Source organism: Solanum verrucosum, unplaced genomic scaffold (genome assembly GCF_900185275.1).
Source record: "Solanum verrucosum unplaced genomic scaffold, falcon-dt-bn FXZP01000032.1, whole genome shotgun sequence".
Classification (NCBI taxonomy): Eukaryota; Viridiplantae; Streptophyta; class Magnoliopsida; order Solanales; family Solanaceae; genus Solanum; species Solanum verrucosum.
The window spans coordinates 863729-879840 of record NW_026020569.1 but is presented as its reverse complement, the minus strand read 5'-3'; the positions used below and the strand labels follow the sequence as shown (position 1 = coordinate 879840).

Below are 16112 nucleotides of genomic sequence, written 5' to 3'. Positions count from 1 at the left end.
GACACAAAATTTTCATGTAGGGTGTCATGTAAAATAGATGTGTCTTTTTGTTCGATGTTATATAAATTTAAATAACTACTTGTGCACATTCAAATTAAAGATCATAGTTATCAACTCAGGGGCGGAAATCATGTTTATGTATTATACTTTATATATGAATGAGCAAAACAATGGAGCTTAAACTTAATTTGAGCTCCCCTTTTGTTTTGTTTACTTGTTTTCCAATTCAATGGCGGAGAATTATAGCCTACATAGTTTCCATGTACAGACAACCAATTTCAGCGAGAACGAAGTCGAACAGGAGGACCCCACATACTCCTTTTCTCCTTCTAACCTTACCTTCTTTATTCCCTCTTTTGACGATTTTGACTCGGGCCCCGAATCCGAATCCGTTGATTCGGAGTCCGACCGCTCCGACTTGATTGCAAACCCTAGTTCCTTCTTCTATGGCAATGAAGACCAAGTGGACCTTGTAACCGATTTGTTCGACTCCCGAAATGACTACGTTACGGATCATCCCCGTGTTGTTCACAGCAATTCCAATGTTAGGGTTTTGACAGACGGTGAAGAAGTAGAGCTTGAGTTTGAATTTGATGGACTTCGGGTCGTTGGGGTAGACTCCGAGTCCGATTCAGAAGATGTGGAGGTAATTTCGGGGGTTATTCACCAAATTGGTGATTCGAGAGTGCCGGATTTGTGGAGCTGTTTTCGGGTTGGTGATGAGGGGGTTTTGGATGAAGATTCAGAGTGGGAAGAAGTTGAGAGGGTTGAAGGGAGGGGGGACAATCTGAGTTATCTGATTGGACGAATGGAAGAAATTTCTGTTTCTTCTGATTTCTCTTCCGAAGAAGGAAATTTGGGTTTGGGTGAAGACGGAGAAGAGGGGCAAGTGAGGAATTTAGAATGGGAATTTCTGGTGGCGGTTAATGATCTCGAAAGGAGCCTTGAATTTCACAATGCTGTTATACTTCAAGATGACGGTGGGTTTGGTACTTTTGATTTTGTTGGAAGCCAAGAGAGGTTAAAGGGTAGTCCACCAGCAGCTAAATCTGTACTGGAAAATCTTCCTTTGCTGGTCGTGAGTGATGAAAATTTGAAAGGAAGCAATGCAGCTTGTGCAGTTTGCAAAGATGAGATTTTGTCAACGGAGAAAGTGACTAGGTTGCCTTGTTCTCACTATTACCATTGTGATTGTATTGTGCCATGGCTAAATATCCGTAATACATGTCCTGTTTGTCGCCACGAGTTGCCCACGGATGATGCTGATTATGAGAGGGAAAATGGAAGGAGTGCTGGTCCAGGACATGTTAATGATTTTCAGGTTAGATACAATTTTGAACCTGTGCTCTAACATTGCAAATTCTGTTCTGTTGACAGATTTCCTGGACGTAGTACAAATCTCATTTTAGCTGAGCATGTTGAAAATCTTTTCATATCATTTTCCTTTTTCTTCCTTACCTTTTTAGTTTTGGTACTATATATGTAAAGTTGCCAATTTTATTCTGTGAGTATCACATAGACAACTAGTTGGATTACCACTGAAAAATGATGAAAACTCTAAATCTCTGTATATTCAAAGGTTAGTAGTTTAGTACTATTTGGAAATTTAGAGTTGGTTTTGTTTTCTCAATGAGATGGTGAAAGTGTACACCATAGAATTATGAGATTTTTTTCTTCTCCAGCTTGAAAATATTGGTTGCTGAATCATTATCTTGGTAATATGGTGGGGAAGCTTTTCAGAATCTTGACCTTAGTGTGTTCTAATATTTCTAATATATCTAGTTGTACTAAAGATTTTGCATCATATAGTGATGCAATATTCACATAATTATCAAATCTCTGGATTTGTAACTTGCAGCATGTTGTCTTCACATGTGTTTATCATATATATCTACTTTCTTATCAAAACTTCTAGAGCCATTTAGTTTCTGCTTTCTTTTGACAAGTAAAAGAATTTCATCACATTGGCTAAATTAGCACCAAGAGGGTGCTACCTCTACAAAGTGGATACAAAATACACCAGCTCCCTATACTTCCTGTAAGGAGCTAAAGAGTACAAATTAATTGTCTATATTGTGTATATATTTCAATTTAAGCTAACAGATATAAGCATTTCTATTTTATATATTACTGTTAAAACCTTGGGTTGAAGCATTTGTTGTTTCTCTCTTTCCGAACAATTCATAAAAATGCAAGCTGGAATCATGGTCCAACCCTTTTGGTGCTGCTTGCCAGTATCCTTCCTTACCAGCTGAAATAAGTTCCCTTTAGAGGCATGGGGCATCATCAACTTTGTGTATATAAAGGAGCATATTCGATAACTGTGTCAAGAGACACACAACTAAATAAATGATTAGCATCTTCCAACTCTCTGGCACACATTAGCAGCTGTTAAACATAACCATACCCCTTATCTGGAGATAAAACCAAGCCAAACAAATATCATGAATAGCAGTCCAGCTGAAGCGAACCACCTTAAATGATACTTTGTTTATTCAGATCTTCCCGGACCAGTTTATGCTGGTACTCTTAGCTATTTTTAATGCATTGTAGGCTGTAGCATTGCTTGATGAAGGAAGATCCACATTTACTTACCCCCATCTCAAAGAGTGACACTCATATGTTGTCTCTTGTACCACTTATACAATATCAAATTATCAATAACTAAGATGATAGGGTATCAAATTTCCAATTATAACAGTTTCTCAATTTTTTATTGTGTCATGATGTGTTTGGTGTTGAGCTATTGCAACCTCCTTAACTTTTAGAATGAAAAGGAAAAATCATCTCATGATCTTAGGTACATGTCCATTATCATTTGAACAAGAAGCTCCTGATATATATTTTCAAGGACACAGGGTGCTTCTTTCTCACATCCTCCTGGGCGACTAGAACTGCCAAACCTCTAGGTCGGAAATAAAGGAAATACAAGTGTTTTTACCATGGGAGAAACCTGCCTCAGCAGTTGCCTGGAAGTTCTTTTCCTATCTGACCCGGTGGAAATTGTTCTGCTCGCTCTTTTCTTGAAATAGGAGAGTCGTTCTTAGTTTTTACAACTTCACAACCACATCTACTACTGGGAGTTGAGACACAAAGTAGGTGGATGTTTGTCCATTTCTTTTTCGATTAATATAAAAAAGTAGTTAAGTATGCTGTCAAGAACACAGTTCGTGAAATCTTTCTACCCAGAGATTAAGCCTACCTTATTTTGCAGTAATCATTGTCTTCTAAACTTCTTGATTTTGGCTTTTCTCATAACAAATCCAACATAAGGGGTTCTTTTAGGTATATTTCACTCTAATTTTCACAGTTTCCAGAGTTACCTTCTCCCATATAACTTGGTAGAGGTTATGTTGCTCACTCTTTACTTCCCATGAGATGTTACTTTCAGTTTGTGTGATTTCTTTCTACTCTTCACCTACTTTGTCTCAATTTCCAATCGTAGTCGCCTGCATTATGTATCTACCCTAAATCATAGCTGTGATTATGAAGAAGTTGGACAAATTGAGAAGGCAGTACTTATCGATGGGAGGTAGATTGGTCTTGTTTGACAGCATACTTAGTTATTTTTTCGAAATAATTAAAAGGCAGGTGATTAGGTGTCTTGGGAATGATAATCAGATCAGCTTATCCACCTATGGACAAGTACCACCTTCTCCAATCAAATAGTTTCTTTTCTCAAACATTTTTTAAGGTATAGGAAGAGATCTAGAAGGAAATTGACCATAAAAATGTGGGATGTGCTAACTTGGTAGTTCACTATTGTGTCTTACTTTGAAGTCCTCCGTCCTTTTAAATAAAATGGTAATAATTGTATTAGTAAACGACACAAAGGTGCTGTAATTTTCTGATCAAGTGAGCGAAGAATCAAAAGTATAGCGCTCTTCTAATCTTTAGAGGGGCTATGTGAAATCTAATGAAGTTTATGCCTCATTTGCATATTCCTTTTTATACAAGAATTGAAAGCGAAATAATAAAAGATATAATGTAACTTAATCCTCTGTACTGGTTTTTGTTTGCCTTCAAAATATCAAGTTCCTTTATCTGGGTAAGTGAGGGTTGTTCAAATGGTTGAGTACCTTCACCATCAACCGTTAGGCTGAGGATTCAAGTCAGTGGAGGGTAAGTGGGAACACTATTGATCCCCTCCTAGTGGGGTGGGGTGGGGAAAAAAGAAGAGGAGTTCCTTTATCTGCAAAACACCAACCAGATACAAGCTGGAATCATATGCCACCAGCTATTTCTTACTTTGTCCAACCTTATCTATACCAATGACTCCAAAGAGTTTATGTATATTCCTGGACATTGACCATTTGATTCCGGCAAAGTTGAGAAATGGCTGCCATAGTCAGTTATGGGGTGCCAAAAAAAAAAAAAAGATGAGTAGTATTAGTGGTTTCCGTTTGGCCTCCTCATAAATAACATCTGTTCATAAGGGTAACCCTCTTTTATGAAGGTTATCTTTAGTGAGGCAGGCCTCCTTTGCCCCAATCCAAGAAAAATCAGATCTTTAGTGGTCCAACATCATAAAAATAAATAGCAAGTTCATCTGAATTTCCTTTTGGGAAGAAAAGAAGCTCTCAGTGGCTCCATTGATAAAATTTTATCCAGTTAAGCCATCTTCTTTCAAAGGCCATCTCTTCTTTGGTTTAGGAGGAAGCCCCATATGATCAAGTGCCTTTTCTAAATTCAATTTTAGAAGACCTGCATTTGTAATCTTACTTGACCATTGCCTAACCTTGACGAAAGGAGTCTCATATTGATGAACGTAATAGTGTTACTCGCATCTTACTGGACCAATGACCAACATTAGAACATTTTTTATTTCATTTTCATAAAAGGTAAGCTAAATTACGGTTAGCTGCATTCAACACCCAAGTTCTTTTTTGGCCAAGCTATTCAGATTGTGGTTGCTGGGTGACTCTGGTGAATGAACTTTTGGATGTAAATTTGCAATTTTCAGGCTGTACGTTACTGATTCCTTCCTTCCCTTGATCAAATACATTTTGAGTTAACCTAATCAAAAGTTGAAGTACCTAAAGTAGCCATACTTGTTTTCTGTCAAATCTAATTGGCATAATACATAATATGCCCGTTTAACTTGGAGTCATTTTATATTTATGTTCTCCAACTTTGTGTGTGAGCAAGTAGACAATTAAACTTGTATAAAGTCATGTCCAACATGGTGTCTTACGTGTATTATGTCACATAGGACTTGTGTGTCTACTTGTTCAATTTTATAACACACCCAAAGTTGGAGGGCATATTTATGAAATAATGTCAAGTTAAAAGACATATTATGCCAATCTAATTTATCCGAGAATTTAATTAGATATTTTGTTCTCGTAAGTTATTTATATGCTCTCCCGGTGATAATTTCGGTACTGTTTTGCGATTTATTTATGTTTTCATATTTTGGGTGGATTTCTCAACATCTTGACTCTTGAGAGACCATTTTGGAAGCCGAAATCATCCGTCTTTTTTGTGAATTCAAATATTAAAACCGCTCTCTGATGCAAATTAATTTATTAATCAATGTATAAAATGAATTGTAATAAAAGAGATTAATATTATAGAGTAGCTTTACACGGAAATATATAATCATACGGATAATAATCTAATATATGCCGAATTGTTGGTTAAACTTCTGTATCATTTACTATATTAGTATGTGATTCGGATATTGCCAAAAGGGTGGGAAAAAAGAAAGAAAGAAGAAGAAGCAAAGATAAGAAGAAAAAGAAAAGTATTTTAAAAAGAAAAGAGAGTCGAAAAAGCAAAATGTTTTTCAAATTACAGTATACGAGAGCTTTATTGAAGAAAAACACTTTCTGGCTACTTTATTTTGCTTTAAACGTTTTTCTTAACATCAACCAACATGTTTGCTGAAGTTTATTTCTTCTCAGATACGACTGCTTCTTTATTGAGATAATGCATGAATTTGGGTCAATTTTGAATCCATCAAAATAAACTGATCCGAAAAGTGAGTCATGACACAACTCATTCAACGTTTATATAAGAATAATTATGGAGAGTATTACAACTTTACTCGTCTAACTTGTGTTTCAATATAGTAAGGGAAAACAAATTATCTGTCTTTGATGTTTGGACCAAGTTCTACATTCGAGCCAACTAAATTTGAATTCATTCTGGGAAAGTGGAGTCGAAACCAAGATTTTGATTAAGAATGAAAGAGTAGTCACTGTTCCACCACAACCTTAGTTAGTCTAATTAGGGTTGATCTAATTTTTCTTGTTTCCTATTTGATGATAGTCGAGGCTATACCTAGCTACTCTAAATCTTTGTCAGGCACAAGTAGAAGACAAAGAAAGTCACTGACAAGAGTAATATGTTCAGGAATTAATCCTGCTTCTCATTACTTTTGATCTAGCTTAATGACTTTTTGGTTACTAAACTAATTTTTTTTCTAAGTCAAGATATTTTCCACTTAAATAACTTGGCAACGTTTTTGCCCGTTAGTACTGTAGTTATAGTCATATACCACTGTCCCCAATAAATAAAATTTAGTTTTAGATTAGAAAGGGATAAGAAAGAAAAAGAAGTAATAATATATCCCAAGCCGTCATTTAAAAATACTAGAGGTAAAGTCTGGCTCTTCAAATACCCACAGAGGCAAAGCAAACCAAGTAAAATCCTCTAGAAACCTAATAGTATATGGTATGGGCTCTCTTGCAAGTGGCCTCTGGTTCAACATTCTACCCCTCTATTTTTGTCACTAGTGTATTTTTCAAAACAGTGGGGCACTGAAAATTATTTTTTCAATCATTGTGGGATTGAATTTTTGTATGCGTGGGCAGTCTTTTTAAGTGCTACTTGTTCAATCTCAAAATACTTGTTATGTTTTATTTTTCAAAGATTAAACTATATGAACTTTAATTAATAATTAATTTTTTTTATCATATTATAATTGATAGTACTTTTCATATAATTTTAGATATGTAAATTGTGGTTTTAAGATATAGAATTAATTTATGCAATTCAACACTAAAAAATAATCAATTAGACTCTCGAAAAGTAAAACTTGACAATTAATATAGAACATACCAACGGAAAAAAGTAAAAAATCATTAGAGTAGAGTCAAAATCCAGACCCCTTGGTTCATTTTAGTGGTCAGTAGATCAGAACAACACAACATAAATTTGTCATTTTTGTCCTTGTACTTCAAGGTTTTGCATAATATAAGCCCCAAGTTTATCAAACATGTTCAACTATTAATCAAGTAGCAACTTCATGACCCTAGTTACGAAGGTAGGCCTCAGCTAAACATAAAAAAGATAGTGTAGCTTCATTCCAACACGTCTCTTAGGGTAGCCTAAGAATGTCTAGTAGTATGAAGATTCATTCCAAGATCTCAAGAAATTGCAAAAATATCAATAAAAGATATTTTCATCATTGTCATGTTGAGTATAATTCTATTCTAATATTTCTATCATCAAAGTAAAGGAAATAAAAATACTCTAAAATTACCAAATAGAGTAGAGTAAGCAGCACTAAAAACAAAGCTACATTAGAAGCAGCCACAATATCAACAATGTCTCTGGAATTGGGTGCACATCAAATTCACTTTGATGCTACTGCAACTAAATTTCCAGTAGACTAGAAATCTCAATAGGGTAAATATAATTCCAAGATTTTTCATCTGAATACTTTTCAGATAAAACATGTCGGCAATTGATTGAGCTGTTTGTCACAGTACAACTTGACAAAATTGACACAAAAATCAGTCATATTTGTGCCTACGTATGTATTCGAAGTGTTTATTAACTTCCTTTTCTTTATTGCTTTTCCTTTCCACCTTACAGATTAAGTTATGTATTCTGCTACCTTAGTTATTGGGTTATTTATCCACCATTTATATCATAGTGATAAAATAAGTAATTTCATATACATGGTGGGATATAATCCTAGGATAATTTGTTCTCAACCAAACAACAAAATCAAGAAAACAGGGTTAAGAAACAGAATAATTGGTTCTGATAGTTCTAAGTTTCATTAATCATATCATATTATATTAAAAGTGTGAAACAACAAAGTAAAAAAGTTAGATTACTAAAATAATCCTATAAAATCTTTATTGACAACACCTTTTGAAAATAGAAAATCTGAAGAATTTGAAGGGTAACTTAATAATTATGACTTAAATCTAAAGTACATCCTTGTGTTATATAAATGAACAAAAATCATCCTTGTACTATTCAAAAAGTTGCAAGATTCATACTTCTGTCTATTTTTTTAAGAAACTCACGCCAACAACAAAAGAATGTGTCAAGTCGAATGAATAAATGTACACATGGTTAAGCTAGTCAAGTTGGGTGATTTTTCTAATTTTTAAAAATTGAGTGTTTAAATCATATTTAGATAAAATATATTCAAATTTTAAATATTCTTTGTAAATAGTATGACCAAATACAACTCCAACTTCAAAAAATTCAAATAAAAGTAATTATATATTTTTTTTCATAACTAAATGGCTACGTAATTTCACTAAATTTCCAACATTTCTGTACATTATATAAATTGTGAATTGCATTGTAAAATGAATTTTTTTTACAGAATCTTTCTAAACATCGAAACCTACTGTATAAATATTTCAAGACTTGTGTATTGTTGCAAGTCAATTTACTTGATAATGCAAAAAACATATAAACTAACAACACACAAAATTTAAATTCTGAGAATGAAAGATTCATTTCTATCCAATATCCTTATTCTTTTTAGATACCTTTGATCTTCTTGTCGTGGCTAAGACATGATGAACAAATTAAAACATATCTTTTTTTTAATTGGTTTAATCAGTTTCATAACAAAAATAATCTGAAGGATGATACTTGTTACTTTTTGAATAGTATAAGAATGCATTTTGCTCACTTAGATAATATAAGGATGTACATTAGACTTGAGTCATAGTTGAGGAATGATTTTAGCCAAAACTCCACGAACTTTAATAAATTGAGTTATTGACCATATTCATCTACTAAGGCCTCTAGCTATTGGTGAAATAAGTAAAGACATACGTTTTAGACTTTATTTCTTTTCATTCACTTTCTTTCATTTAATTTCTTACATAAAATTTAAGTTGCAATTCTCCAATTTAATTAATTATTTTCTCCTATTTAAAACCCATCTTTACAAGAAAAAACTACATAATCTTCCATTACAAAAGAAAGGTCTTGTTGATTTCCTTGAAAAGAAAAATTGAGATAATTAACTAATGTTTTGTCTTGCCTAATATCTCTTACATATGTGAAAGTTCTCTATATTTTTCTTAATCAATTACAATAATTTATTATTATTTTATTTGATCTATTTTTATTCAGTAGATTACTAAATCAAAATGTACAAGCATTTATCATATAGTAGTTGCTTTTCTTTCACAATATTTGTGAGTTTCTCCATCTATAATATCATAGAGATCAATATCCTCAATGGATAGTTAAGATGTTTATTTCAATATGGTTGCATATTTGATTGTGTGGAAGATGTGATGAATATGTCATTGTCTAGAATAATGTACAACGTATGTTTTCAGAGACTAGTACTTACATAAACGGCTAAGAACAATGTTTTCAGAACAATTTAAAATGATGAGCTTTACGACAACAGCAACAGTAATCAAAACCATGAGGATAATTAAAAAGAAAATCCATTTGCTTAAAGAAAAATTAAAACACCTTTATTCTCCACAATTCATAGTGGATTATATTTAGACCTTAACAAGTACGTAAGCAAACTTCAATGATATTCCCAAAACTCCAAGTAAATAGTAATGAAATGTAGCACCATCACACAACTTATCAAACTTTATGCTTTGCACCTTGAGGTGTCAATGTTATTAAACATGTTAAGCAACAAAAGATACAAGCATTCAACTTGGGAATAGTTTAATAGTCCATTCTAACGTTACTTTAAGCTGGAAAAAAAAGGAGATGAAAAAGGGTAAGCACATGAAGAACTTATCCTGTCCTGACCAATCTATTTATAGTCAACGACCTAATTAATGATAACAATTAATCATCTATCTTTTTGGATCAACTATTTATGGTGTTAAACATAAAAGCTGGAACAGTCCCAGTAAGGAAATTCTTAGGTTGGTGAACTTTCTTCACAATTAAATAGATTGATTATGCATGCAGAGTAAAATAAAGCCATAACAAAAAGGTTAACAGCAATTCTTATAAAACAGGCAATGAATAGTACAGACTACAGAGAAGTCTATAACAACCAACAATCAATTAACAAAGCATGTAATCCAGAAATAAAATTGTTTTAATACTACTAGCAATAACGAAATTAACTTGTCTTTGTACCATATTTCAAAGTGGCCCTATATTTAAAGCTAAAAAATTATCAATTGGGTCCAGAATCGCGCTAACAGATGTACTAAGGTAGCAGGTAGGTCTCATGCGTGACGAAATAGATCATCAAGCAACTTTAATTTGCTCTCTGCTTTTATACAACACAAACCCATTCTTATCCATTCCTGATTTTAAAACTTGATTTGCATCACCAAAAAGGCCAAAACAGTTACACTAACACAACCACAACTTTTAAGTAGTATATAACAAAATTATCAAAAATTGTCTCTTTCTAAAGTCACTTTCTGCCCATTAGAAGATCCAGGGACTTTCGTCCCAGTTCAATTTTTTGGAGAGCCAACCTTTAATAAGAACTCAAATGGAGTACCCGTCATGCAGATTAATTTTATGATGATAAAGATCAACCAGTCAAATAAATTATAAAGCTAATACTTGATTAAAAGATAATCAATTATTGAGGCTTAAGGATGAAGAAAAATGACCAATAGGGAAGTAAAACTAAGCCACAATTCCCACCTAGTCGGGACAAAAACTTGATTGGGTTGAACACATGATTGTTGTGAAGAACTTATGTGCTCTCACTACCTTTTGAAAGAGGAAAAGAAAGGGAAGTTGAATAAGGTACGTCAGTGGGGTGCAATAATGGGCATATCAGGTACAAGTGACAGTACCACAAATTGAGTTCCCCGTCATGATGACCACGGCACCTGAAGCATTAAAAAACTATGGCTTCTGTTGATGTGATTGGTAGCCAATTGGCCATAGAATTGCACACGACAGCCACGCGCGCCTTATTAGCAGGGTCCCCCTGCAGAAACCTACCGTGCATCTCTGTTTTCTTTGTCTACCAGCTTTTGTACCTTTTTAGCAGATAATCTAGAGAATTTGATATCAAATGAGGCAGATGTTAAATCAAGTACCCCTTCGTGCAAGACCTTGGCCGATAGTTTAGGGCACTGTCCCAATTACTTGTATTCCTGCATTCCCAATTTCCTATTTTTTTATGAATTTTGATGAGAAAGATTTGCTATCTGAAGGGCATAAGCGGTAAAATAGCGGGACATGGCCATAATTACGGGAAGATAGATAAGATATGCTGACATGCACCAGCTTCTTAAGTGGGCAATATCTTTCAGTATTGTGGTGTGTTTGGTAATGTTTTCCACGGAAAATGATTTCTTGAAAAATAAATAGATTTCTTGCTTATTACTCCCTCCGTCCCTTTTTAGTTGTCCACTTTAGAAATGGCACACAGATTAAGGCAACAATGATTAGCACAGTGAAGTTACAATTTTACCCTTATGACAACTTTTCAATTCAAAATTACAACCACTTATTTGAATTCAAGTGAAATAAATTGGAGGGAAACAACATACACTTTTACAATTTTCAAGAAGTGTAAATAAGGGTATAATAGGAAAAAAATTGTTGTCCTTTCTTGATTTGTCAAAATGGACAACTAAATAGGGACAACTAAAAAAGGAAATATGGACAAGTAAATAGGGACGGAGGGAGTACGAGTGTTGGGTAAGTTAAGCAAGAAAATATAATCCCAACAATATTCATATGTTATCTAGCAAAACACTATGAGGCGAGATGGAATGGTGAGTGGGGGATCGGGGTGGTGGTGGGTGGGATGATCAAGGGGTAGGGGTTGGAGGATTAGGTGGGTGGAGAGGAGACAATGACCACTTATGTAACATATTTTTCCTACTTCTATTCGGAAAGTTATTTTCCATATTTTTAAATAATTTATTTTCTTAGAGAAAATATTTTTCTAACATTTTGACCAATAACATAGAAAAACACCCTAATAATCATACATTTTACTGTTGCAAGGAGTTTCCAACCTAGCAAGCTTTTCTTCTGAAGACGACAAGAACACATAAAGTACACCTTTTTCACTGTATTTTTTTTTCGAAACACAGGCGTTTCAAAAGTGTACCAAATGAGAGGACACCAAACAAATTTCGACACCAAACGGATTTCGACATCTGATGCATGAATTTTCCGCAAGGACATCAATTAAAGATATGAAGGAATAAACATGAAAAGAAACTAGCGATCTTTCTCACTTTCCAAGTGTGTTGTATCTCCCACCTTAGTTGATTGCCGAGCAAGTGGAAATGTTGTTGTTTTACTTGAATATTAGAAAATTTAACCAATTTCGAGTCTATGTATGTAAAACACAGCCAAAAGAGAGTAAAACAAGAAGATCAGAGAATTAATTGGGACCTTACTAACTGAACTTGATGGCAAAATACTAAAATGTACAAGGTCCAGCTCAAACAGTCCTCAATACAAGAGAAATCCAAACGTACCGTATATGTATAAGTACACTCCACAGTGATCTATATCAATCACCCAAACACCAGAATTGGTCATATAGGAAAAGACGTTCATTTAAAAGCTAAAGCATATAAAGTATAGGACGGAAAGAAATGCAACAAAGGCAAAACAATTCGAAGACAGGAATAGAAAGAGGAGTCAATATTTGTGTAATTATATTCTTGACCATTCAGTCCACTCAACAGACCCACCTGAAAGGGGGAAGAGCATTATCCCTAAGTACTGAGGAAGTTCTGGTTTTGGATGCATTGCAAAAAAAAATCTCATAGTGGAAGACTGGATTTCAAATCCCATCCATATCTTACCACCTCTTCCTTCCACCACCAACCGAAAAACATGACTTTAATCATATGAGTAAATCTCGACACTGTGTACAGCTAAGAAATTTTGACCTCTAAGAAACAGAAGCCAGAGGAAAATGCAGTGAACAATTGCTGCAAAAGCATAAAGGCAAGTTCTTGCTGAGACAATAAGGAACCCTATAAGAAACTCGGAGGAAAACATTGAATCTATCTTGACTTTAATAAGCTTAAGTTATTCTTATTTTCCTATTTCGGGAAAATTATTAATCATCTTACTGATCTTAAGAGAACTTTTGTTTTACAAAGCTGGGAGAAGCTCAGCGTGTTTCTTCAGATTAATCAATCCTGAACGGGTGTTTTTAAACAAGAATGAAGCACAAATCAGTAAGGAGTCCCTAGTTATTTTAAACTAATCAAGCAGCTTGATACTGCCAATCTGATTTCATGAATGCTATGAAATATTGAATCTAGTTGATGATGAGTTAATTTTCCTAAATTACAAAAAAAAATGGAAAAATCACTTTCATTCGGTCCATTAGGTTGGAAATACAATCACATTTACTGAACTTTACTCCAGCTTTATCACCTATGATAAAGAAAGTGTATGGTGACTAATTACAACAAGCTCTGCAGAAAATCACCTTTCCTTGATGACAATCTAGAGTTTGTGGTGAATAATGCAAGTAGCATGAATATGAAGCACCTCATATTCACGACTAAATTGCCATAAGTGATTGTAAGTCAGTACTGCTATGCATAGGAGGAGCTATACACATATTATGTATATTTTTTAAATCATGTTGTGGTTGTTGAGTCATCAACTTATTAAGTGTGTGATCTTTCCACTTACAGAATATGGCTTGCCTTCACAAACCTCATAAACTCCTCTTTTACGGCAGTTACCATTGTTGTCAAAAACCATCATAGAGCGAAAACATCATGGATTGTATTGGCCTGGCAATAATGCTGAGTTGGTCTACCTGGATTGCCCTTCATGTCGAGTATATGTCCATGTAGCAGATTAAGTAAAACATATGTTCATGGAGTAAATATTTTCTCCGTATGACCCTCAGATGTTATCATGCGCACATGCACATGTTCAGCATTATATTATGATGATTTCATATTCAAGAAACTTTACTGTATCTAATTGATATGGGACCGTCTAACTTTTTCCTAATCCTTTAAGTAGCCCCCCTCCTGCTCACGTTACCATTCGCACTTCAAAGCCAATTTCTTTTGCTTGACCCTCCATTAAGATCTAAATCAAAAAATTGTCCTTGTAAACTAATATAATTTTAAGCCATGCAACCCACTGATGTCACAGACTTCTATTACCTACTTCCTTCTAACCCAACTCAATTCCCATCTCAATCTTGTGTGAACTATAACCCATCCACATTTCAGCTAAATACGCTCTTGAATCCTTTGTATCATCTTCAGATCACTCCTCAAGTTCAAGACCTCAATCCACAACTAACATGTTTCAACAGTAACTCTACATCTGATGAAGCTGATGAACAACAGTGGACTCTTATAAATGAACGCAAACAGAGGAGAATGATATCTAATAGAGAGTCTGCACGGAGATCACGCATGCGCAAGCAGAGGCACCTAGATGAGCTTTGGGCACAGGTTGTTTGGCTCCGAAATGAGAATCACCAGCTCCTGGACAAACTAAATCATGCTTCTGAGCGCCATGATCAAGTACTTCAAGAAAATGCTCAACTGAAAAACGAAGCTTCAGAACTTCGCCAAATGATCGCTGGCATGCAGTTTAGTAGTCCTTGTCCTAGCTCAAGAGCTCTTGAGAATGAACCTTGCAGTGGTTTACCTCAAAATGAATAACTAATTAGATTAAAATGGAAGTTATGCTGGTTGGGATAAGGCCGTGGTTTTGATTTCCTTGTTATATATTTGTTGTTGGGATGGTGGCCACAATTTGAGTTTTCCCTCTTATCTCTATGTTGACAAGATGAAGGCAATGAATTTAGTTTTTACTGTATCTCCTTTCTTCTTGTGCTGATATGCTATTCAATAAAAATCCCCTTCCTTATGCTGTTCATGATGCTAGTTTCACTATACATACATTAACAGATAAAGAAGAAAATCCATCTCTATTCATAAAGAAGAAATGGTAAGAAACAATGAGATAGCAAGTGACCTATGCAAGTCTACCGGATTGATTTTTTAAAATCAGTAATGAATCTGCAACAGAAAAAATGGGAAGAGAAACACCAGGAACCTTCCACTAAAGCAGCTTAGTCAATGGAATTGGCCAAGTACAGTGGGAGATTTTTTTTTCCTTTGAAAGTTGCATGCCTAAGATAGTTAAACAGGACGACAAGAGAGAGGGTTGTGCCTGTCAGGTTGTTTACGGCAAGCATACCCTGAACACGAGAAACATGTCATAAAGCAGTCCACTGATTCCAGAATTCACTGTTCCTAGCTTTAATTGTTATCTTCAGAGTTTCAGAGTTTATTCAAGTATGTCATTTTATCACAACCTACTCGCATACAAGCACAACTATAGTAAATGTGACTCAATCCTACTTCTTCCTTATGCAAAAGATGAAAAAGAGCACATTCATGGGGCAATCAACAATTACCAGTAACACTAATCAACAAAGTCCAACAACAGTGTGAACTCCCATTCTACAATTTCTTATGAATATTTTCCGTCATGTTTTTGTAGTACAGGTATCACCTCCCTTTTTAGTGATTTGCACTGGTTCCTCCTCTCAATTAAAACCTGAACTTTTGAAAAAATGTAAATATATCATATTTAACATTCACTTCCTAGGTATATCACAATACAAGTGTCAAAACTTATTTTGCTAGCCTATCTACAACAATATACCGGTGAAATCCCACAAGTGGGGCTTGACACACAGGCTATCCCAAGAAAGATAATTTCAAATATCTTGAGTCTGTAATCTAGGGAAGTGGGAAGTTCAGTGATGATATTACACATCGTATTGTTGTGGCGTACCTTCTTTGTAGTGTTGAAACTAATTCACGGGTAGATTAGTTTGGCACAGTATTCAGCAACAGCATAGTTCTTAGGCAACCGATGTCTTTCTCTTGATGTTGTTTGCGAATGAACTATGCTAACGTCTTACT

The 16112-nt window shown here is 34.6% G+C and overlaps 2 protein-coding genes across 2 annotated transcripts; both read left to right on the top strand.

Annotated features, from left to right (window-relative positions):
• Window positions 1-229: 229 nt before the first annotated feature.
• LOC125810964 (uncharacterized) lies at window positions 230-2402 on the top strand. Its single transcript, XM_049490462.1, has 2 exons — window positions 230-1321; window positions 2197-2402. The coding sequence occupies exons 1-2, from the start codon at window positions 230-232 to the stop codon at window positions 2269-2271; spliced, it is 1167 nt and encodes a 388-aa protein (XP_049346419.1). The 3' UTR covers window positions 2272-2402.
• Window positions 2403-14199: 11797 nt separating this feature from the next.
• Window positions 14200-15054, top strand: LOC125810944 (basic leucine zipper 43-like). Its single transcript, XM_049490448.1, has one exon. The coding sequence runs from the start codon at window positions 14295-14297 to the stop codon at window positions 14835-14837; it is 543 nt and encodes a 180-aa protein (XP_049346405.1). The 5' UTR covers window positions 14200-14294; the 3' UTR covers window positions 14838-15054.
• The last annotated feature ends 1058 nt before the right edge of the window (window positions 15055-16112 follow it).

Excerpts from the sequence above, each read along its gene's own strand:
- LOC125810964 (XM_049490462.1), top strand. The coding sequence starts at position 230 with ATGGCGGAGAATTATAGCCTACATAGTTTCCATGTACAGACAACCAAT. Across the intron at positions 1,322-2,196 it reads GACATGTTAATGATTTTCAG|CTGGAATCATGGTCCAACCC; the intron begins GTTAGATACAAT and ends TAAAAATGCAAG.
- LOC125810944 (XM_049490448.1), top strand. The coding sequence starts at position 14,295 with ATGCAACCCACTGATGTCACAGACTTCTATTACCTACTTCCTTCTAAC.